The sequence below is a fragment of the Alosa alosa genome, chromosome 21 (genome assembly GCF_017589495.1).
Source record: "Alosa alosa isolate M-15738 ecotype Scorff River chromosome 21, AALO_Geno_1.1, whole genome shotgun sequence".
NCBI lineage: Eukaryota > Metazoa > Chordata > Actinopteri > Clupeiformes > Clupeidae > Alosa > Alosa alosa.
The window spans coordinates 6,415,746-6,441,518 of record NC_063209.1 but is presented as its reverse complement, the minus strand read 5'-3'; the positions used below and the strand labels follow the sequence as shown (position 1 = coordinate 6,441,518).

At 42.8% G+C, this 25,773-nt stretch overlaps 2 protein-coding genes across 3 annotated transcripts; both read right to left on the bottom strand.

Moving 5' to 3' along the window:
• Positions 1–1,879: 1,879 nt before the first annotated feature.
• Positions 1,880–14,649, bottom strand: vegfba (vascular endothelial growth factor Ba). The gene is given in 9 exon segments (XM_048231889.1): positions 1,880–5,594; positions 5,751–5,945; positions 7,045–7,131; positions 8,165–8,197; positions 8,882–8,955; positions 10,178–10,243; positions 10,245–10,375; positions 10,981–11,023; positions 13,578–14,649. Coding segments are annotated over 9 exon segments (729 nt in total). The 5' UTR covers positions 13,656–14,649; the 3' UTR covers positions 1,880–5,572.
• A 1,062-nt stretch (positions 14,650–15,711) lies between these two features.
• dnajc4 (DnaJ (Hsp40) homolog, subfamily C, member 4) lies at positions 15,712–25,732 on the bottom strand. 2 transcript variants are annotated; one of them, XM_048231149.1, is made up of 8 exons: positions 25,652–25,732; positions 21,848–21,912; positions 21,465–21,599; positions 19,731–19,821; positions 18,262–18,440; positions 17,982–18,143; positions 17,045–17,131; positions 15,712–16,656 (listed from the first exon to the last, which is right to left on the bottom strand). In XM_048231149.1, the coding sequence occupies exons 3-8, from the start codon at positions 21,554–21,556 to the stop codon at positions 16,563–16,565; spliced, it is 705 nt and encodes a 234-aa protein (XP_048087106.1). In that variant the 5' UTR covers positions 21,557–21,599; positions 21,848–21,912; positions 25,652–25,732; the 3' UTR covers positions 15,712–16,562. The 2 variants fall into 2 exon arrangements, with proteins under 2 accessions (XP_048087106.1, XP_048087107.1); XM_048231150.1 differs by lacking the exon at positions 25,652–25,732 and adding an exon at positions 22,379–22,398.
• Positions 25,733–25,773: the final 41 nt, after the last annotated feature.

Here is a 25,773-nt window from a genome sequence, read left to right as displayed (position 1 = left end):
AAGTCCAACTGCAGATTAATCAGGAACAGAGGCCTATGTGAACATTGAAATAACTGGACTGTGTTACTGAAGTAAAAACAGTAGTAAAATAAAATGTAAAAGGTCCATACTCATGTGGAAGATAACACACTTTTGTTGTTTCATTCACACACTCCTGACATCACAGATGGCGGTTCCACAACATTAGAAAGGCCTGTGAGTGAGATAGGGCCTTTAACAGCACACATGTAGACTCACAGCACTTTGAACACTGGCCCACACCTATTCTCTCTCACGCACACACGCGCGTGTTTTCAAACATACACTGACTTTGTTAGTCTTTTTTTGTCTGAGATACCATCAAAACACACACATTCATGCTGTCCAGATAGGGCCCAGAACCTGCTCCAACACAGCTGCCTCAACAAAAGGTCGCCACATAAACACAGTGAGGGTTTTATCATTAGCAAAGCGCCGCTCTTCACAAAGACAGCAGTGGAAAAAAACACAAGGCAATGTTTATGGATGGAAATGAAAAAAAAGGAAAGTGTCTATAAAGTGTATTGGCTAAATGATTGAAGCATCATATTTATTATTTATACTATCACTGAAAAACTGTGGCAGACATACTTTTTTAAGTTAGACTTAAATACACATGTCATAAATGTTGTCAAGAGAGCAAGGCATTCTCTCTCCAAGCATTTCCATGTGTACGAGCCATGGAGTAATCCTGAGCAGGAGTGGCAGAGCGCAGCACTCCAGCATCAGCCTCTTCCTGGATGACTCATTCCTGTTCTCCTTCGCTCGGTCTTTTTCTCCTCTCCCCCAAGTCTGTTCTCTCCCTCTTTCTCTCTGTCACTCCCTGAATCCTTTCCACTCACCCTCCCATCTCTATCTTCCTCCTGTTTCGTTCATTTCTAATCTCATCCATTTTTCCCCTCAAACGTATGCCGGCTCAGCTGCTATATTTAGGCTTGGCAGCATGCCCTGACTGGCAAGTAAGGCAGCAGCATCTGCTCTGGAGCCTCTGAATGGGTCCTGTCTCCTTCCAGACAAAACAGGCGCACAGAAACTTTCTGCATCCTCGCAGGGGCCACGTGACGAGAGCAGCCGTCGAATTATTTCACCTGTCATATTTCAGTCACCTCCAAACAGTGGCAAAAATGAGGCCATATTTTGCAGTGGGGAGAAAATGCCACGTCAGTGTGTGATGAGCGTCTGACCTCTTAGATTTAGGACTCCCTCTCAGGGGAGAGATTAGAAATCACGGCGCTGCTGGCGAATAGGTTCACCCTAACAGCCCACAATAATGATGCAACGAAGCTGCAAGATGGCTGTGCTACCTAACACCCTGTGTCGAGCTTCCCCATGATGAATGACTCAGAGACTGCCCAGACATCCCACCGTCACGGTCTGGCACCGACTGCTGACACGGGCGGCGAGGAGCCAGAGAGGACCGTCTGGCCGCGTGGCGAGAGAGTAGAGGCCTGGCTGGTTAGCAGTGCCCATCCAGTCGGAGTGCGAGTGGACAGACAGACAGATGGGGCGCCTGTCCCCTGACTCAGCAGCCTGGCGGGCAGGAGGAGGAGGAGGGCGAGGACGCCGAGAGATAATATTATTTTTCACATCACACCACTCGCACCCACCTCCCGGTGCCCTACCCCTCCCTCCATTGCTGCCTCCTAGCACATGCCGGTAATTACCACCCTGTTTGTCTTTCATTACCATTAAAAGAGAGACGAAATGAGGAGAACAAGGGAGGGATATAAAAAGGGAGGATGAGAAAGGGGGATGAAATGAGAGATGAAGGAGTAAATCAAATGAGCAGGAGGTTACGTTACAGTGGGAGGCTGAGAAGGCATACAGCTGTCCAAACCAGTAAATAATGACACCCTTCTCAAAAATAAGACATTTCCCTTTAATAGTGTCAAAAACATTGTAATATGTCACAGGTAGTTCTTGATTCTTTTCTAAGTAAAATGATATGGGAGCTTATATACATACTGTACACATAAAAGCGGATCACATATGCATTTTAAGACCGGCATTGTTGTATATTGTAGCACAAATTTGATTTGAACATTTGCACACATACACACATAATGTTATGATAAAGGGCACAAATGGTGCAGCAGCAGCAGTAGTATTCATTAACATCATATAATACACACATTATCATACAAGAGGAAATACAGGTAACATTATAGATCAAAAAATAGGCTCTGGGTGGGTTGTAGCACTACCAGTGGTCTGTTTGTTTGAACTTGAACACTGTATTCAGGTATATAGCTTACTATGGGACACATCAACACATCAACTAAAATCTGCACTAACACTGACCTTAAATGGCGGGCATGGATGCTGTGCTACCTACCACAGTATACTGTTTCTGAGGGGCGTGCAATCCAGATACAGGATCAGTACATTCATATTCTACACAGTCTGACCTACACTGCAGCTTCCACTTTGTCTATGTTGGCTGCCACGGAATAGATCTTGTCTGTTTATACACAAAAGTCTACATGATGTGCAGACGCATAGGCAGGGAGAGAGGGGGGATCCCCTTGCACATGTTTTTCTAATGATTTTTTTTTTTGGGGGTGCTAGCCATACAATTAAGACATTGTAGCGAGCTAGAGACTAAATAGTCTGGATGCCTGCCTTTGAAGTAGCCAGCAAAATGCCAAACTAATGAAGGGGCTGTGTTGTACGCTGGTTAGATTATCCCCTTTTTGAACTGAACCTATCAAGTCAAAAGTGCAAAAGTAAGAGCGGTCATACCAAAGTCTCTGGGATCAGAGAGAGAGAGAGAGAGAGAGAGAGAGAGAGTTCAACTGCATGTTCTAAAAATGAAAAGAAAAATGGGGCCCAGTATAAATATAATAGTGTCTAAACTGCTAGTGCGTCTGTTCGCTTAACTGCCCCGATATCCATTTGAAGGGCCTGAAATACCACACACCTACTGACCCTACACGAGCCTCTGTTCTGTCACATAATGATGGGGTGTTAGGGTTGTGACACTTCAGCCAAAACAAACAGGGAAGAAAAGAACCAGAACCAAGAGAGGAGAAACAGGAGACATCCACCGTGTCTGGCCCACACATAAACAGACAGCTAAAACATGAATGGGCACATACTGCAAACAGAGGGACGTGCACACATGTGTATGTTTTGATATGGAATGTGAAAAGCACAACAGAGCCCATTGTTGGACATGGGTATTATTCAAATTAGCAACTGTCTGATTTCCCTCCCTGGATAGCAGAATAGCCATCGGGAAACTTAACAATATAATATCGTCATCATCACTGCTGGGTCCAATGCCTCTGTTTAATAACAAAAAAGAGGTCATGTAAAATATTGTTAGCGTGAAGAAAACGGCATACTTAAGTTTGGCTATGAACTCATAAGAAATTCAGTGCTTGTAGAATATCTTCCTTTGAAACAGGCTTCCACCTCTTATATGGTTTATAATAATAGGCACTACAAAATGTTTGACATTAACAAAATATACTAATATCTATGCAACTGTAAATCTTTAAATATTAACCACAGTCTAATCACCAACCATTATGTATAAATGTATAAATTGATAATTGTCCTCCATGTAGAACACTGATTGTTTGTGTGTTGTCACAGTAGCAATTAAATTCACAAATTCACAGAAATAATGCATAGCTCAATATAAAACTCAATATAAAAAATAAATATATTAAACTCCAGATAATGTACAGTTCAATCCAGTCCACAAACAGTATGTTCACAAACACATGAGTGACTTTGTGATCTTTTTCCCCATACTGCTCAGAGTTGACGCTGCTGTTGATTAATACACTATATAGTTTTTTCTCTTTTTCTGGCCTGCTTAACCTTCCCCTTTCTCCCCTGTTTAAATTCAGTCCAAACACAGACATGTGTGTGGATGCCAAATGTGTACATACTAGGCCACCCAGACAGATTCTGTGCAGGCGGATTAACAGAAAACAAAAACAGAGAAACAAAGAAACACTGCGTGCAAAAGAAACACGTCTTGGGGATACTATCTGCAAAAGAATGAGGCTAAAATAACATAAGGACAATAACACAAACGCACATGTCTACAAATCTAGAATGAGTATGAGGTGTGTGTGAGTGTGAGTATGAGAGAGAGAGAGAGGAAAAGAGAGAGCGAGAAAGAGACTGATTATGACATTATAGCTTTTCTTAGGATGTGGTGGTTAAGATTGTGTGGACTACTCAGAGTGGCTGTAATGAATTAAAAAGGAATGAATCAAAGGGACTAATTCAATTGAAAGTAAGATTGACTGTGTGTGTGTGTGTACGACTGAGTGTGTGTGTGTGTGTGTGTGTGTGTGTGTGTGTGTGTGTGTGTGTGTGTCTCACAGCACTCTTGGAATAAGGCCAGTTCCCCTTACTATTGACATTCCCCTCACTGCCTAGCCAGAGCTCAAGGCTCTTTCAATCCTAACAGAAAAAAAGAAAGATGGAGGGGGAAAAAAACAAACAAAACAAACACAAACACAAACAGACTCAGTGATGTAATCTGCGGGGCCGTGATGAGGCCATGAATATGTGAGCAGACCTATGGACCACACAGATATCTCTTCCAACCATCCTGAGCCCACAGTTAAAATCAGCATGGCCAGTGTAGACACACACCATCCACTATATCTGCAGTGATGATCACATCTGCCATGTTTAAATCCTATATACCACAGACATGACGCTATTCTCTTCTACTGCATTGCAACAGTAGCTCTCTTATCGTTCAATACAGCCAATCTCTCTGCAACCTACAACTGTCTTAAACTGTTGTATGCTCAATTGTCAGGTATCTTGTCATAAGTGTGTAACTATGTTAGGTGGAAAGCCTGACTCACGTAGAAGCATTCATATGGCAACTGGCGACATTCAAGTAATTTCAATTCCACAGGCAGTTTATACTAAGTTAAAGTAGTAGATGTAAAATTCCCTAGATTTGTCATTTGTAACCTACATTTAGAACCCTTATAAGCAAAAAGCTAGGATTGCAATAAATCCATTTCAGGTTAGATCTGTTAAAACTGCACACCCATTTTGCCATCAAGGGTAATAACATATCCTTTCCATACCCTTCTAATAGTCCTGGTATTTGAGTCTTGTGCCCAGGAGACCTTGACATGTTCGGGTCATTTCCCTTTTTCAAACATTTACGTTGTCTACATTACCCTTTAACCTCATAAAGAAGCAACATCATATATTTGTCTATACACATGGTGACGTTCAGCTGCAAATGCTATCAAAGCAAGTATGTGGCAAGCCTGGAAGACACACAACATAGACACAGACACATAGGTAGATCAGGGCATCTGCAGATGCTGTGGTGGATGGCTTTGTTTAGTGGAGAGGGATCATGAGAAAGTCAACAGCACACACTCCCTGTCCCACAGTCTTCTTTCACAGTCTATGGAAGTTCACCACCCACCTGCCCCTACCGCCCCCCACTGTCCTCCCAACACCCGGAGAAGCATATCCCTCTCCTCTCCTCTCCTCTCCTTAAAGCTATGAGGGCCAACAGTGGTTATAACCAGGAGGAAGTGAGTGTTCATCAACATCATTCCCTCACCGGTTCACACCTGAAAGGAGAAGACAACAAGGGCAAACATCAAGCCATGAAGTACAGAGGCAACTCCATTTTGGGTCCATAACATGACATCAGGTCACTGCTAAGTGTCTGTGTGTGTGTGGGGGATTAGGGGGACAGTTGTGTCCAGTTGTGCCCAGTGTCTGACCTGCAGCTGTGCTGGTTGAGTCTTTTTCCTCGACGTGTGCAGCCCGTCTCCCTCAGCCTGCACTGGCACTCACATGACTGGGGGTCGAGGGTCCGCCAGCGCCCGGGGCAGGGCGCGCACTGCACCATCGCGGGGGGAGGAGGGGTGCTGGGCATGGGGGCAACACTAGGAGGACCAGTGGTCCAAACTGGCCGTCTGTGTTGGAGGGAAGATGAGCAAAATCTGTGTGATTCATTCAGACAACTGTCTTAACTGTATCATAATTTCTTGAATTTCCCCTGGGGATCAATAAAGTATCTATCTATCTATCTATCTATCTATCTATCTATCTATCTATCTATCTATCTATCTATCTATCTATCTAATGTTGGACAAAACTGCTATACTGTCGCTGCTTATACTGACTACAAAAATGAAAGAGGAAGCTAACGGAAATGATTATCATTCAAACAAGATGGGTTAGTTTCTTAAAAATGGACACAAATGCACTCATTCACTCATTTCCATTAACACACATTTCCATAAAATTGGAGTCAGCAGCAGTGGTTCCATAGCAGTTAAGCCGTCTGACTGTGGAAAAAACCATACAGCTTACATCCTCACAAAGTCATTTCCATGGCTCTGGGGAAAAATGCTGGGTGCAATGCATTGGGACATGGAGGCAGAGCCATGCGCTGCCACAGTTGAGATAGACGACGATTTTAAAGACTGTGGTGTGGAGGTCAGAGTCCACCCAGGACTTTGAAACGCCGCCTCAAGCTACTCTAATTGGTCGCCTGGGAGAAGGAGCTGTCACTCTCCCTGGCTGAACTAAGCCCAGGCCTGAAAGAGGAAATATACAGCTGAGTGACTTAATTAAGGGGAGAATCAATCTTTGTCTCGACTTAAGTGGCTCTCTGTCCAGTCGGCTGGGAGACAGCGACTGAGCATTATAAGGGAGCAAATTAGCCTGATTTCACACCTGCCACCGACTCAATGCAAGCATGCTGGATGATGGATGGCAGTGAGGGACACACTGTCTAAACGGACTGACCTTGACTCGAGGCGGTCAGACGTGACTGACGAGGGGCCGTACGAATGAAAAGGAGAAAGGAAATGAAAAGGAAAACATTTGGATTCTTTCGTTCATCAGTCTAGCTGTGAAGAGGGAGGGAGGGAGGGGGGCTGTGTGGGAATGCCTACGTGCAGGTACACACATCAACACCGCTGCACATTTGTATTACTAGGGCAAATCTGGCAGGTGGGGGTGGAGGTGTGAGCTGCGAAGCACATTTGGAAGGTGAGAGGGACGTACGTGGGCTTGATCCTCCGGTTTTTCTTTCGTCGCGATTTTCCACGCTCCCTCTTTCTGTCTTTCCGTGTCGGCCGGTGATCTTCCTGCCTGGAGAGGAAACAAAAAGAGACACGTTAGCGCTGGCTGTGCCCGTCACTCCTCATAGGGATTAGCACAAAAGATATTTCTTCAGAGTCATCTAAAATCCTGTACATCATGTGTGTGAGGGAAAGTGAGGAAACATATGAGGATTTGGGAGTGCGTTCACATGACCAGAGAAATGTGCTGTTCGGTGTCAAAAAGAGGTTAAGAAGTGCAGTGATTTATCTCCTTCTATATACGTGCATTCTCTGCCTCAGTGACCTCCAGTCAGCGGGGATTCGTAAAAAGCTAGTTTCTTTCAAAACAAAACTCATGCATCATTCGCCTGGAGCCTTCTCTCTCTCTCTCTCTCTCTCTCACACACACACACTCATCTCTCTCTTTCTCTCTTCCTCCTCCCTCTCTGATTCAAGTTATTCTCCAACTTTTTTAAGAGCCCCTAAGAGGCCACTGGCCTAATTAAGCAATAAAATGGATGTCCTCTTTCCCAACGCAGGAGACTTTGACACCCATCCAGAGACTCTAGACACTGGCCAGCTGGCCTGACTGCCAGGGCAGGAGAGGTACTGTATAATGGGGGCCTCCACACAAAGTGACTTAGAATGGCCTGAGGAAAACGTTACATATGTAAACTTAATCACAGCTATTTTCGACCATGTGTTTACATTGGGTGGCTACAGTTTGCAAGCAACTGGAACATCTTGTTTTTGTCCATCGTGAAAATCCTATCCTAAGACCTTGTAGGATGAGATTAGGGAGAACCAGTGTCTGATGGTGCAAGTAGTTTCCCCTCATTCGCAGTCAATTAGCTAAATGATCTCAGCCATCACCATGGAGTCGCAAACAACAGTGAGAGGGAAGACCAGGAGAGAGAGAGAGAGAGGCGGAGGAATGGGCAGAGAAAAGAAAGACTACAACAGACAGAGAACAAAATGATGTTATCTGGTGACTGGGATTTCAAGTGGAGGACAAAAGCAACAATTCTCTTACATACACATACACACACACACACACACACACACACACACACACTTAGTACCTGGTTGGGGGGGTGTACATGTCTGATTTTGGTCTGCAAAGAACCAGACAGAAAGAGACAGAGACACAGAAAGAGAGAAAGAGAAACAACATGTAGACATTAAAAGTTAGGTTTGGAAAGAATTCTGGATATAGAACATATAGCATAAATCTATTCAATCACAGAACAATGTGTGTGTGTCTTCATCTTACATACATTACCATAATGACTATAAGAAACACAAACCAGGCTCATTATATTGGGATTTCACTGAAAGTCCCCGTGTGAGATATAGAATCCATACAGTATTAAATGCTCTGCATGGGAGAACCCAGTCTACAGACTCTCATTGAGACCCTGGGTTAAACCCTAATCCCAACCCTCAATCTCTGAATGGTCCTTTGAGATGATGCTCTCAATGACTTATAATAAAAATCAGGCAGCGAGCCAAATGGGGGCGTTTCTTTCGGATTCTGTACAAAAAAACGTGCTCCACTGGGACCAAGCGGGGAGGTCAATATGCATATGCAAAGGAGGGAGCGTACTCTCCAAAGAGTGGCCAAGTATTCACTGTATTGGTAGGACAAGAGTTGTACTGATGAGAATGTATTTGCATGTATGTTTGCATGTGCATGTGCATGTGTGTGTGTGTGTGTGTGTGTGTGTGTGTGTGTGTGTGTGTGTGTGTGTGTGTGTGTGTATGAGGTTGAGGATTTGGATGTGGACACGCATGCTCACCTGCACTCACACTGAGTGTGTTCGGTGAAGGGGAGCTGGACCATCTCATGCTTCATGTATGAGGTCTTCATCAACTGCGGAGATTGAGAGGGAGGAAGGGAGGGAAAGCCATGGTCACGAATCACCATCGGGGTGGCATGCTGCACTGGCATGCATAGTAATGACAGCATCTTTTATTCACTAACACCTTCTATACATACAGAGCACGAACGTGCACAAAGTCCAGCTCCTGTCCATTAGGACTCACATTTTACCCTTATCTGAATATGTATGGCTCACATTCAGGCACGTGGTGTGAGTGTGTGTGTGTGTGCATGAGTGAGTGTGTGTATGTGTGTGTGTGTGGAGAATGTACGTGGGGGGAGGAGGCATGTTTTCGAGTGAGTGTGTGTCAATACTGATTTCTAACGTGTTTGTGTATAGAAGATAGACAAGGGAGAGAGTGGAAGAGAGGGAGAAAGAGAGAGAGGGAGAGAGAGAGGGAGGTAAAAAGACGAGGGAGAAAGAGTGTGATGTATTGCTTCTTACCTTCATAACCTTTGCCCTCCTCCTGTTTAGGGAATGTCTGTGTGTGTCTGGATGTGTCTGAACTGTGGTGTGGAGACTTACTTCCAGGGCAACATTAGGAAGGTGAGTTGAGTGTTGTGAGTGTGAGTGCACACAATCACCATAGCCAACAGTGTGTGTGTGTGTGTGTGTGTGTGTGTGTGTGTGTGTGTGTGTGTGTGTGTGTGTGTATGTGTGTGTGTGTGTGTGTGTGTGTGTGTGTGTGTGTGTATGTGAGAAAGTAATTTTAAACTGATTGTGATCTAGGTACCACCATTCTGACCAAGAAGCAACCAGAGGTGTCTGAGGGGTGATCCCCTACAGGGCCACAGTACTGAATGCATTGTCAGGGACCAGCAGCAAAGGCTTCACGACTGGTTGAAAAGTGCTGCTCTGGAGTAAGAGCGTGTCAGTATGTGTGTCTGTACATGTCCATGTCTGTGAAGTTTCTCTTCAGTGTGAGCATGGATGTAAATCTCTGTCTCTCCACACTGAGCTTGTGGTTGCATGTGAGTGTATGTGTGTGTGTGTGTGTGTGTGTGTGTAAACATCCATGGAATCCTGTCTGTGTGAGTATGTGTGTGCATGCCCATGTGTGTGTGTGTGTGTGTGTGTGTGTGTGTGTGTGTGTGTGTGTGTGTGTGTGTGTGTGTGTGAACTACATGAGAGCACCTCTGCTCCTCTGTGTGTGTCTGTGTTTGTGTGTGTGTGTGTGTGTGTGTGTGTGTGTATACATGGAGTCGTCCGTACCTCCATGGTGAGTGTATGGGTGCGGGATGGCACGCACTCCAGGGCCTCGTCGGCGCAGCAGCCCCCCGCAGCGGTGCACGGGCACACAGGAGGGCAGGTAGAGGAGGTGCGTCTCCTCTGGGAACTCCCGCCACACCTCCAGCAACACCTCCCGCGGCTGGCAGCTGCTCCGCTGGTACACGTCCATCCACTTCACCACTTCACCAGAGAGGGAGGAGAGGAGGAGAGAGGGGAGGAGAGGAGGAGAGAAAAGTAGAGTGTGAGAGTGGAGTGATGGAGGACATGAGACCAGGTGAGCATAGGTTACAGACTAACACAGAGTGTATGTGTATGAGAGTTTCATGTGTGTGTGTGTGTGTGTGAGTGTGTGTGTGTGATAGGGTGTGTGGGTGAGAAAGAGAGAGCTCATTGAAACAGACAACAGAGTGCAAAGGGCCATGGAAAACAGAAGGCCAAGAAAAATCATTAGCATTGCATGTGCCAGCTGGGAGCTTGCTAACTCCCGTGAGTCCCTGCTGGAGTCCCTCTCCTGACAAGTGCTGTGCGCACTCAAGAAATGGGAGGCAGGAATAGCAGTGAGAATAAAAGTTTTCTGATTGGCTCAAAGAGCTGTGCTCAATTTTAGCTGCTGATTACAGAGCCGGTTAGAGTTCTGGAGAGCATCTATTTTAGTGATTCAAGGCTAGATTTCCAGGATGCAAAGACAGTAGGCATTATTTAAATCTGCCGCATAGAGAAGCTATACATGTTCATCCATCTGATCATGAATAAGCATGTTGTGTCAAAGCGAAAGGAATAACTACCTTCTCTAGATCTGTGGGGTTCTGTAGGTTGCCACTGTGTTAGCTAAAAGAGAGGGGGGAGAAACAGGAGAAAATGTTAGGGGGAAAACTGCTCCAAAACACTATACAGGCAATGTCATAACATTTCAACATGCATGAAGTGCTATAGTAAATGTGACCTTTGTTTGGACTGTAAATTCCGGTCATTTTTGAATCTCAACCTGGAACCATTGGCCAAGCGTGAAAATCTGAAGAGTGCCCACACACACACACACACACACACACACACACACACCTTGGCTGGATACTAACCGGTTTGGGCTTTAGAACAAGGTCACTGTCAAGGGAATGTAGACTTTGCTCTAAACTCTGCCCCCTCTCCCCCTCCCTCTTTGTCACCACATTTGCCTTTGCCCAGGTCTCTGCCTCTCTGTGTGTGCGGGGGTGTATGGCTGTGCATGTTTGTGTGTATGTGTGCGTGTGCGCGGTGTGTTTGTTTCTGATATTCTAGGAACTAACAAGTGACAACTATATTCTTACATACTATCCACCACACACATCTCTAGTATACATATACATGTGAATAAATCAAAACAATTGAGCAAACAACTTAGGGAGGATATCAAGTACACACGGGAGGGAGGGAGTGAAGGAGGGAGGAACGATGAAGTAGGGAAGAGGAGATTACACTGGGAAGGACTGCAGACCCAAACGGTGGGAGACGAGGAGAGATTATTTTAAATTTTCACGTGACTCGTTTGTTACCTTTTCAGATATACACAGTTTCAACAATGTTATTGAGCACCAAAAATGAAGGCCAGAGCAGACTGGCTGCCAGCAAACCCAGTGGGTGTTCGTGTTGTAATATGAGGGAAGGGGCAGATCATTTCTTCACCACCACCATTTCACACAAACACACACACACACAAACTTCACTGGCATCAGAACTACTGTGAAATACGGGGCCAAGATCTAAGCTCAAAAGGAGACTGGCACTGCCATGGACAGACACACACACACGCATGCGTGCACACACACACACACACACACACACACACACACAAATCAAAGCAGTGCCAGCTCTTGCAGCAGAGGCAGTCGCTCTATCCAGGCTTCTCTGCGTCAACTCTACCCGGCCTCCTTTGAGGTTTGTGAAGAGCATCCCACCCGCTCCCAGCAAAGCTGCTTTCTCAACATCACTGACGTGATCCTCCCCCCTATCTCCCGATGCTGATGCCACAGAAGCGCAGACACAGTACGTCCCCCAGTTGGGGCTTTCCTGTATAATATTTCAATTGAATCATCGTCCAGTGTGCCTCTGGTCTGAGTCTGTCCAGCTGACATGGCGAGCAGCAACTGGACTATTCTGCAGAGCGGCTCGAGGTGACAGAAGCCGGCCTGGCACTCAGGGGACTCACAGACTGTGACATCATCACAAGCGGAAGATAACTCCCTCTCGTGAGTGAGTCACTGGCAAAAGTGGCACATAGGCTACACACATGTACAACTAAATATGCCAACACACATGCACACAGATCAAAGCGGCACAATGGGTCCCCAGTCAAATCACTGCTGTGACTGTGCACCGAGATCATTTAATACTAAAAGTGCAATTGTACAGTCAGTTAATTAATATACAACATTGGCATCTTAGATTTGTTACAATTCACTCATGTGTTAAACCTAGGGCACTGAGTGAGCAATAAGTGCAAAGGTTCTCAATTCAGCACAACACTGAGACAAGAATATGTGTGTGATGTCATCCATCCCTCATGTGATTCTTACATTTTCTGTGGTGGATTTATTTTCTCCAATATGTGGTGGATTTTTATCCATGTGCAATAACGGTCTTGACAGATACAGGAGCAATCAGATTTTGTTTAGATGAATTAGAATTAGAACATATTTAATACACACTATCTTCATAGCCTATCAACAAGTTTAATAGAAAACATCAGATTTAAAACGAAGGCCTACTTATAAGCAATAATGTGTATTCCCTCCAAAACATTGGATCACTAGTCTATAGGCCTATACGCTAAGATAAGTAGGCTAGACTACCTATTTCAGATAAATATTGAACTAGAAACCAGTTGCGTGTAACTTGTGTGTATCTTCTATTAGTCCAAATGTAACCCATTACATGTTTCTGACTAAGTATTTTTCCTGAGTAGCCAGCTGTGGCAGCTGTGTTGGCTAAATAGCAAGACTTCTATGTCTTCAGAGAATTTGGCGTTTAGAATGAATCAGCACAACCTCACAGCGAGACCATGTCCAAGTGGTCTTTGTCTGCGCGTTCACCGAATTTTGACCTTTTTTGTGGTCACGATTTAAATATGAGCTGGAAGCGCATAACCTCCTGTGACGCTGTATGGTATAAAACACTTGAGGCAAATGTCAGTGGCCGCCACGGACAAATGTTTAGATCATAAACGTGAAAAAAAATGCCATGGACTCAGAGTGGCAAACATCACAACCTGCGTAGGATGATAACATAGGTTTCAGAAGTCGTCACAGTCTGCTGGCGCAACTTGATATCAATCGGGCGGTCGAGCCGGTTCGATTAACAGGCTTAGCCTTCCAGGGAAAAAAAGCTAAAATAATATAGCTATACATACCTTGCCACAACATATGGGTATTCCTGTGAGAGAAACAAACTGAAACACTCCAAGGATAACTTGCAGTCTTGTTCCCATTATTAAGTTTTCCAAAGACACGGGAATAGTTCTGTAAATTATAAAAGGCTTATGTCCTCTTGAATTCTTTCTAAAAGCACCAATACGTTTTTAAATCCATTGTTCCCAGTTTTGTACAGTGAGTAACCCAGTAGGTGAAAGCCGTGATAATTTGCTGTGTAGGACGTCTAAACACTGAGCGGTCACTGCCCCCATCATGGCTTTGCATGGGTCTTTTGGACTGATTAAGCTAACTTCATGGGGTTCGTTCTCGTCTACCTGTGCAGACGGGCGAAGACCATACGTTAGTAAGACAACTTAACAGTCAGCTTTGGTACTATTACTTAAAATCACGCGCTTCAAAAATGCTTTAATTTTGGTTGTCAAGTAGCCTATGTAGGATAGCCTACAAAATAAAGATCATAGCACTTTACTAATGAGGCGAATGAATCAAATGTGTCTTCCGTAGATTATAATGTAGGCCTAATGAAAGAGTTTTCGTAAAACAGGATTGCAGAAACAGACTGAATTGACAGGTAAGACTTTTCTCATAGATGCTGCCCAGTTAGGTCGAAAAAAAACCAACCGATGGTTAATTACAAGCTAAATAGGAATCCTTATTCCGGCAATAATAGTTTTGATATTCCACCTAGAAAAGAAAGCGCGTAGCCTATGCATGTGGTCCTCTGTGAATCGTTGACGACAGGCTGGTCCGATCCGCCTCACGCGGCACATCTCACGACTACTGGAGGTCACTGTTAAATCGTCTATCCCCGGCTATGGCTTTCAAGTCAAATAGATGACGTTTCGTTGAAGACACGCTCCTCTCTTTGACTTAAACGATTGTGCGGTCTAACTAAATACTCGTTGAAACACCAGTGTCTAATATCAAACACAGATTAACTAGGCTACATCGTGGGAAGAAAACGCTATATTTAATTGTTATGACCGTTTCCCTCATTCCCTTTGCCCTTCAGAACAGTGAAGGCGCACGCGGCGCAACTCTCCTTTTGCGCGTAACCATTGCACTGCCAACTTTTTTAGCCAGACCTGATTCGCGCTTATGTGGGCGCAGGTGTAACGTTCGCTCTTTTCATTCGTGACCCGGTTGGTCGGTTGATGATTAACCGCGACTTTCCTCGTCGTTTGGTCATTTCTTCAACCTAGCCTGTCGTCTCTAAAAGGGATATAGACCCAGGGAATAATATTAAAACCCAGTAGCTTAACTCTTTAATGCATGCATCTTAGGTCACAGTTCAAGCAGTTAAGATCTTGTATCCAACAAGAACAGAAAATGTGCAAAACCCCCTTCTAGTCTGTTTGTGTAGTAAATGATCCAATTTCATCATAATCCTTTGATGGAGCATTATTCTCACACACCAAATGTCCCTCAACGTCACAGTTAAATCTGTTTGGGTTATAACAAGCACAAACCACATGTGGGATAGTGGGATGAGGGCTGTGTTATCTACTCTTATGTGGTTTCTGCCCTGCACCGGGTGACACGGGCGGCATACTCAAACACAATTCCATAAAGCAAACCTTCAGAGCGTCTGAGGTCTGAGGTGGTCACTGATCATCAATGCCCAATTACTAACCCTCCAGAAAAAATGCTTTGGATAGATTTGCATCTTGGTCAGAGTTGTCCATTTGTTTAATTGTCTAGTCTGTGTTTACTTGGTGGCACCTCTAACTACTAGTCTGTTTTATATGAAACGATGCAAGAAATGCCTGCTGCCGTTGAGTCATTCCACCCCATTTCATATCTCCTTCATCGTGGTGGAGACCAGCACCTGCATATGGGCCACCATGTTATCTGAGCTTGATCCCAATGAGTCCTTGGCCCCAGAGTCACAGGGGAACGTCAACATCCGTACCAGACATTCCGGAAAGTGCCATGCTGTTGCACCTCAGCCGTCAAGGGATCCATCATTTTAACTATTTTCCTGTGAGGATGATTTTGGGCATGAGGGCAAATGGGCTGATTTAAAGGGGATCTAGGACCTGACTGGTAGTCAGCAACTACACTACAATAAAAAGAAAAAGATATTTGTAAGGAAGGAGTGAGACAAATCCATTTTCAGTTGAGACATGACAATGTTTTATTGTGCAATATGGCACAAAACAGTTAAATTTTTTAAATATTAAGGCAATCAACACAATACTATTTTACCACACATGAAGGCACTGTGGTAATGTTGATTACCACAAGTTGCACACATGCTCACACGTAGTGATGTAGTGTATGAGCTATTTTATCTTTAATTAAAATACACAACTTACACAACCTTCTCCAAAACATTGCCTATCAAGTGAGGCATAATATCTTTATGATTCACAATCAAATATTGCACTGCATGGGGTAACTCAGATTGAGTTGTAAATTGATTGCATGTACTGCAAGTCCCTCCACTGTGGGTTTCCAGGTAGCAAAGCACCATCCTCTTACTCACAAAACTTCCCATCTGCATCATACATGTGTAGATATCTACTGACAGAACTCAAGTGTACAATTTTGTCTGGAATGCCAAATACAACCACAGCTTCTGCAAGTGTAACCAAATGAGAATCAGAGTCCAGAACTGGATAAGCAAATGCCTTTGAAGCTTAAAGTTCAACAGCTCTTTGCTAATCAGTTCCCCGGCTGAGACATTACATTATCCCACCCAAAGTGAGGAGCGTTAATGAGAACTTGTGCCTATAAAGAACCAAAAACATTCACTTCGGTGAACCAAATTCACACACTTTCCGTCTCAGTTATCAGAACCGAGACAAACAGGTAAGAATGGCTCAAAAACACTCCTTCAAAAAACACAGCTAACTGCTAACACATTTTCATACAAGAACGGCTTCCACACGTAGCATTCTCTGAGGACCAGAGGAGAAGTCCTTTGGTTCCAAGAGCCATCACTCATTTTTTCAAGTATTCTACTTATCGTCCTTGTTACGCACGTTGTATTTCTCAAGAAATTCAGCATGTTTCTGTCTCAGGATTTCTGTCTGTTTTTTGAAACCATTCATTCTGAAAAGACAAAAGGAAATACACACCAGTTTCATAACAAGTTCTACAGGCAACGGACACCTGCAACCAGGTTGAATTAAGAATGGAGTAAATTCTGAGCAAAAGATCTGGGTACATGGAGCACACATTGTCCAACAAAATATAATCTAAATCTCAGATTGCCTCTCGTCAGTAAGAGTTTTGGTCTCGCTAACAATTCACTGTGCATATGTATGTGTGTGTGCCCATGCTTTGGCACTATACCTATGTTTTATGCATTACCATTCAGGAAAACTTTGACATGGAGTAAATTGACTTTTAGGTCAATGTTAAGGGCATTATATAATTTCATTAACACTCCAAATTATATCATAATGTGTTCTAAAATCCTTGAAAGGTCCTTACACACCTGGCTCTTTCTTTGGACTCATTGTAAATCTCAGTGATAGCTCGGTCCTTGTTGTCCATGAAGTTACTGTGGACCTCCTCCAGTTTTCTGATCAACAAGAACCATACATATTTCACACTGGGAATTAAGAAATATACATACAGACAATAGACAAAGCCACATGGACACATACTCAAACAACATGTAGCTTTCTGGCCTTACATGAGGTGAACAATGACATTCAAACAGGAAACACGTGATGTCAGCTCATCCTGTGTGATAGGTCTCAAAAAATAAACATTCCGACCACAATATACAAAAATATACAAAACCTAATAGAAGCCTAAAGTACCATGGCATTGTCACCTCTACAGCTTTTACCATTTACCAGCACTCAGACTAAAGCAGGCTTTTGGCAATTAAATCTGTCTGTATCATCACAAAGCAAGTCAATGCACTGTGGCTCCTGTGATATGACCCCATTATTGTCAACCCGGCATGCAAAAACACAGATTACAGAAGAGAAAACAGAGCGTGTGTCTGGGGACAGCCATGAGCACACATTAATGAGATTTATCTGGGCACGGTGGTGGGGGGAACAAACGCCAGGCGCTTGTTAGCAACAAACCCTCGAAGTATGAGAATAAATTCAGCACAACAATTTAAATACACAGCGGAAACTAATATTGATTTGAATTGGTCCTGCTCTGAATGAGATGTTATCTCAGGTCACAAATAAACAATACAATGTCAAGAAAATGTCACCTTCATGCTCAAATAAGAATAACAAGCGTCAACTCAGACACCCCCACGGGCCCAGAAACAGCAACTGATAGATTAGCATGAGAACACGCTGACTGACAGACACACGCACATTACTAAAATTATAAATAAATATAGTAATAATACTAATAAAAATAATAATAGCAACAATACACCAAAACCACATCCTCCTCACCTGAATCCAACAAAGTGGGCTCCCATACTGAGCACCATAACCAGCATGCAGTAGCCCACGAGTCGCATGTTCCTCTTCTTCTTCTGCTCCCACTGCTCATTGCCTGTGTCCTGGGTGTAGCGGAACTGCTCCCAGTACCGCATGCGCTCCGTCTGGTCCGCACTAAGTGACACAGTGGAGTGGAGTCAACACGGGCACAGAGAAGGGGCTGGTTGGGATGTGTGGGAATGAAGCGCTGGGAGAAGAGAAAGTACATGAGGATTGTTGCTGGGTGTCTCACCTGGGGGTGTAGGTGTGAGTGGACGTTGGTCTGAAGGGTTGGTTGCCTGGGTAGGGGTGTCGGAGCCGGAGGTCGTACTCCTTCCTGCTCCCGTCTCGGCTCAGGACCCTGTAGGCATCGCTCAGCTCCACAAACTGGCTGTGAAGTTTGGGGTTGGTGGGGTCACTGTCTGGATGCACCTGAATGGGGCAACAAAGACATGATTCAGCAACCCGGAACTTAGTACACATGTCAGTGGGATGAAAAAAAACCATGAAAACACATTTTGAATGATCACTGTTGAAGTAGTAACCCGCTTGTTTGCCTTACTCATCTTTATAATACAATACTTCAATGAAGATACATGCAAGTGTTAAAAGCAAATAGAATCAAGACATTTTTGTCAATGTTGCAAACACACATCAAAATTGAGGGTTTGTTCAAAAGTTAATGCAATATTTTTGATTCATGAAACATGACAGTTTTTTTCCCATTTGAGGTATGTTTTTGTATGTAAACTCGAGTGTAGAAGAACAAAATATGTTTAAAAAAATCATTCCCACTGGAAAGTAGTTTGGTGGGTTGGAAAAAATGCAAGAATGAATGAACAACTTTTACAGAAAGTTGCCAAGTATTTTGCCTTTAACACATTAGAGAGTCTAGATTATGCAATGCCATGATTCAACTGTGGAAAAATTGGACTGAGAGCAAATGAAAGGTTCATTTGGGGCATGATTGAGTAACCTGCTCGTGGAAAGAACTTGCTTGACATACTTCAATGTCTAATCAATGTGAATCTTTCTTTTCCTCCTACTCCTACGACTGCACAGTCCCCTAGAGATTTATCATAGAGCTCTAATCTGTTTTTCTCATGGGACAAGAGACCCCTATCTCTCCCCCCTGTTCCCACATCCCCTGATAGAGAGCATGCACACACAGGACACATATAGACAAGGCACGAAGAAATAAACTCATGTGCCACGCATGAACGTAAACATGAAGCACATATACAACACTTTCTGTAAAAATACACATGATAACACTGAAAATAAACACCAACAAACACATGATGCGAACATACATACCAATGAATACTACACTATTGAATGAGTTTAATGAGGCATTCATTTTGTGGAACAATACTGCCCCCCTGAGGGGAAAATGAGTATTATGAAAAAGACTCTCGTCGCTCATGAGAGACTCTCATGGGGCCTAAAGCCCTCAAATCATTCTCAAATTAAAGACTCTGAGACTCTTCCAGTTGAGGCCGGGATACTTGGTTTATCTCAGAGATAAATGACCTCTTATGATTCAGAGACGGTCTTGCTGCACTCATTAAACTATACAAGCTCTCTTTGTTCCTCCTGAGAATTACTACAAATTAAGAATGTGAGTGCCAATGTGTATATGAGATTAGTGAGTGAGGAAGGAAGGAAGGCGGGGAGGAGGATATAGACAGACAGAGAAGGGGGAGGGGTAGAACACTCAACCTTTTTGGACTTGTCAAAAAATGCTGTCTTGATTTCCTCCAATGATGCATCTTGTTTTACTCCAAGTAGATCGTAGTAATTTGCTGTAGATCTGTAGAAAAAGGTAGATGGTAGATAAAGACAAAGAATTTGTAGAATTCAAGAATAGATTCATTGAACCTAACATACTTAACAGTCGTTTGGAATCACTGTCGCGAACTTAACAGATGTTTGGAATCGCTGAGAAATGTCCTTGCTTTTTTAAAGAAAATCACTTCGCTCACAACTTTCTATTCAAACTATTTGAGAACTGAATGGAATATTAAGGCATTGAGTCGTAAAAAGGCTAATTTTACCATCACAACCATATTTTACCATCACAATCATACACCTTTCAACATCACATTACAATGTCTAACCCCAAATTAGCATGTTTAAAAGGCTAAAATTGTTATTGGAAGAACTTTCTGCAATAAGGTTTGTGTGAATAAAGAATGTTTATGGAACCAATTAGACTATATCAAGACTATATATCAAGTAGCTTTCGGGTGCTTGAACAACTGGAACATTGCATATTGATTAGGAAATTGTCAAAAAGAAACAGCTCTCTGCTGGAACACAGCTGACCATCATTGTTCTAAGAATATGAAGGCCAGGAATCCTAAGTTATTGTATATCTTCCAAACATGTGCAGCACAAAGTCCTCAGTGCATGCCTGTTTCGACTTGGACACAATAAGAAGTGGAAGACCTCAGGGGAAACTGTGCAGGTGGATGAATCTAGTTTGAGGAATAGATGCCTGTCATGCCTCACATGTCCTCAGCTGGCAGTATTAGTATTTATAAAACACGTATCTTATCATCAGAGACTCTGCCAGAGAATACTGGCCTTCTAGGCAGAGTTTCATAACCCATTTCCAGGTTTGGCAAAAGAAAGCAGATACTAGGTGGAAGACAACAAAAAAATGTGTTATGACCAAAGTTGATGTGTTTGGATCACACAGATTACATTTTTTTTTATCAAATGTATAAAGGCCATAACACATTTTTTTGACACTCTCTCTCAACTATGGAGGGGGAAATAGGATCATGTAGCCTAATTTGTACAGAAGAAAATAAGTCTTTAACAGAGAATGAATTCAATTCAATTAATTTTGTAGCTGGATAATAATTAATGTGGCTGGAAAATGCAATTTTTGCAATTCCAAACTTTTCAAAATTAGTGTATAATTGCTACTGACATCAACTTGTATAACAAGCAGCCTGACCGAAAATTAGGGTTTGTTGTATTTTGTGAATAAACTTAACATGCAATCTTTTTACCCCCTAAAGTTTACCCTTTAAGGTAAGAATTACTCTCAAAATTAGCTCTTTTTTTGCTTCTACATTCAGTGACCTGGTTAGAGCTGAGCCCCTCATCAAATCCATGACAATGTAATCAGGCCAGAATTTCAACCCAAAAAGTTAAATAGCTTTTTCACCCATGCCAGGTACTCAAGACCACAACGGTGTAATGTTGTATAGATGATTATGAGCACACAAGACTACTGACACCAATGACTGCAGGTACAGAATGCACTGGCCTGTAAACACACCTCTTGAACCTTCATAGACCATCATTCTGGGGATGGCAATTGATATAAAGGAAATCCATATTTTTAATAAAAGAAGAGATTAACATATCAGACTACAACAAAAGTTAGATTAAGATATATTTTGTTTTGGTTTATATATTAAACAAAACACAGTCCCTTACCGATTTACTGCTGAATGCGAGAACAGAAGCTTTGCACTTTTGTAGTAAAAAATGCAGCTATGTGAAAGACGGAGTTGGGCTTCCAGCTGCATTGTGTCGCTCAGTGTGTGCACAGGGAAATTGTGAGAAACCAATCTGCAGGGGGAAATATACAAAACAGAAAGTAATGCAGGTTAAAGGGCCAGGAACACACAGCTGATAGGAGCTTTAAATAGAATGAAATTCCGTGGTTTGTTTCTCCACTGCAATCAGTGACATGCCAGTTTAAGTAACACTATGCTTAGCAAGCCATAAACACAACAAATACGGAGAGAGAGAGAGAGAGAGAGAAATGTTATGTTCGTTGAGGTGCGTTTTTTGCTGTTACATTGAACGTAGCCTACCATTCATTCCATCGGGGATGCACAGTCAGCATAGCTTGAACTCGTGTGTTCTACACGTGATGGAACTTAAACAGAAGAAAAGAGGGGGTTTTCCATATAGACAGGTGATATTTTTGAGATATGTGCTTCCTAGAGGCATTTTTTAGTAAAAGTTGGGAACAGGACTTTTTAACATAATTAAGGTGTGCTGAATCCAACTAGCCCTGTTCCCAAGCTGAATTTTGAGTTTATGACCATCGAATTAGCATAAACAAAATGGTTGCCAAAATGGCGATTTTGGGCACTTTCATTGGGCGGATGTCATTATACCATGTAAATTAATTCATATTGTTCACAGAAATCTTCCTTGGCCAATAGATCAAGGATACAGGCTGTGAAAAAAGAAAAAAATCTAGTATTATGCCCATGTTAATTACCTGAAAAAACCTTTGAAAAAACCTTTGAAAAACCATTGACGAATGAGACTTATGTTTTTTGAGGGTCAAGAAAGATGTGTAGTAATGAAATGTAAAGTTTAAAATTGTGGCCTACTGGTTAGGTCTTCGGGCTTGAAACCAAAGGGTTGCCAGTCGATCCTCGACCAGTAGGAAAAATGTGGGTGGTGGAAAGGTTGAGCACTAGTCTCCCATGCCCACATCCACGGCTGAAGTGCCCTTGAGCAAGGCACCTAACCCCTCACTGCTCCCCGAGCATCACTGTAGCAAGGCAGGTCACTGCTCCAGGTTAATGTGTGCTTCAATGTGTGACCTGTGTGTTCACTAATTCACGGATGGGATACATGCAGAGACCAAATTCCTTGTATACCCAAGTATACTTGGCCATAAAACCTGATTTACATTACATTTACATAATTGAAGCAAATTGGGTTGGTAATGTATGTAGTCTTGGAGTAAGTTACACAGGCCTTTACCCATTTCGGTAACACTTTACGGTAAGGGTACATTAATTAATTCATGATTTATTCATTAATATTTACTGAGTTCATAGTTGTGACCTCATACATGAACACATTACTAAAGTATTAGGTACGGTGGGCACATCATTATGAATTATGATGTATTAACCATGATCATGACTTTATTTTTCTGCCAAAAATGTGGTCATCACTGCTCAAATTCTTTGAACATAACTTTGAACATAACTTTGGAGTTCTCTAAACACATGTCATTATTCACTACTTTATTTGAGGGGCCACAGACATGATAAATGCATGAGCAATTATCCTAAAATGCATGTAATCATGATGATCATGCTTAAGAAATCATAAATCATAATGATATACCCATCACACCTAATGCTTTAGTTGATGTGTTGTTCATATGTGAGGTCATCATGAATGAGAGTATATGAATTCATGTCAATTCCTGATGATTCATAGGATATAAAGGAATGAAGTAATGCATAAATCATTAATTAATTAATGCATGAATTCATGATAATTCATGTACCTTTACCATAAAGTGTCACCCATATTTCTTCATAACATTTGTGTTACTAAAATGATTGCATGTCCTGTGAATTAATAGTTAGATGAATAACTTTATAACTAGTGCAAGTTCAAGTTTAAGTTACTTTATTTGTACCCAGAGGTAGATTTTGTTTGCAGTATAGAGTGCTTCAAGATAATTTGCCAGAACAGGAGCACAGAGGATGCCATCTTTACGGCAATTCACTCCGCCCTGTCCCTCCTTGACAATAGCAGCACCTATGTGAGAATGCTGTTCATTGACTTCAGTTCAGCATTCAACACCATTATCCCCTCCAAACTGATCACCAAACTCAGTGAACTGGACATCAATACCTCCCTCTGAAACTAGATTCTGGACTTCCTAACCAACAGACCGCAGTCTGTTAGATTAGATAACCTCACCCACTCAACCCTCACCCTGAACACTGGCGTGTGCTGAGCCCTCCTTTACTCCCTCTTCACCTACAACTGCATACCTGTACATGGCTCTAACACCATTGTCAAGTTTGCAGACAACACTACAGTGATTGCTCTCATCAGCAACAATAATGAGACAGCCTGCAGGGAGGAGGTCCAGCACCTAACATCGCAGAGCACCGACAACAACCTGGCTCTCAACACCAAGAGGACCAAAGACCTCATTATGGACTTCAGGAAGTCAAAAGCTAGCACACAAAGCCCCATCCTCATCAACAGGACTGTGGAGCATGTCACCAGTTCATGTTTCTGGGTGTCCACATCTCTGTGGACCTCTCTTGGACCCTCAACACCTCTACCTTGATCAAGAAGGCTCACCAGCATCTCTTCTTCTTGAAGAGACTAAAGAACACAACCTCTCTCCTCAGATCCTGGTGAACTTCTAAACCTCTACCGCTGCACCATTGAGAGCATCCTCACCAACTGTGTCACAGTATGGTATGGCAACTGCTCTGCCTCCGACTGGAAAGGACGGCAGAGGATGGTGAAAACTGCTCAACGCATCACTGCCACCCCCCGGTGCCTCCTTGCCTGTGCCTGTTAAGGTGTCCATTTCGATGGCAACCTTCACAGGGACAACAAGGAGGCTTTTAAACTCCAAACATGTGTCCACCCACCACGAAGAAGTTGTTTACCAATGAAGTCAGGCCACACTCTTTGCCAAAGAGGACCGTAAACATAGTCAAGAGTATAATAACATGATAATAATGCTAATTAGCATAATAATACTTTTTTTTTTGCATTTATATTTTGCAAATATATAAGCAAAAAAGCACAATTCTGCTTGGGAACAGGGCTAGTTGGATTCAGCACATGTTAGTTATGATAAAAAGTCCTGTTCCCAACTTTTACTAAGAAATGCCCCTAGACCCATATACAAGGACTTTTTCTTGAAATAGCACTTGTCTAATACAAATGTGGCCTAACTGATAACTAGGACGAGGTGCAATAATAATGAAAGAACAAACCATTTATCTTTAGATAAGGTAGACAAAGCACAGAAAGAATCGTTTATTTAGCGGCAAAATAAAATTACAAATGCAGCTGAAAGTAGAAAGTAGCCTAACCTACAGTCTAGCCTTGCTTAAAACCTGAAACAAATACCTATCGGCAACATATACTAAATTGTCCTAAATGTGGGACACTGTCTGGGACACCTAAGCTCCAGTAGACGTAGCTCTTCCCCAAACTAATGAATGTCAGTAAAACTATGGGAAAGTCAAAGCTGTAGGGTCCTGTGAACAAAATTGGATGGATTTAATGTGTTGATCTCACATTGTAACATACAGCTAAGTCCGAAAAGTAAAACATGTCCCACATTGCACATTAGGGCAATCCACCCTACATGGGCTAGTCCATGTTTTAACTGGCCGGGGTGTTTTGACAAAGACATAGTTGCGTCTTACTTGGTGACCACATAATATTTTGATTTAACCTTAGTTAAACGAGTTGTTTTAACAGTAGGCTTACTCCGCTATCTCCAAATAACTGACATTCAGACTGGCGCCTACACAAAGGTTTCATAACCTCACTTCCAACAGTGTTGCATAACTCAAGAGTCAAGAGGAGAGCAAGCGAAACATATTGTTCAACTATCGGTTTGTATTCACAACCCTGTGCCAACATTCTCTAAAATAGCAGCCTACTACAACATGATAACGTTATTTTCATAGAAATAGCACAAATGCATTTTAATTTCCTTTGTTTAGTTAAACATTTTGCAAACATTGAGACAATGCACACTCGAGATTTAGCTGCTGTCTACCACTTTAACTAACCGTGTAGTTTATATACCAACGTTAATACGGCAATTGTTTGAGCATTTCTAACAGTTGTGGTAATATTTGTCTGGACTTTACCTGATGCCTGCTGTTAGCAATGCTGCTAGCACTTCACCCGTCGCATGTTTTGAGTGTATTGGTGGGCGGGGCCAAACGTTCTCAAAAGTGGGCGTTCTCTCGTTCACGGGTGTTCAGCACTG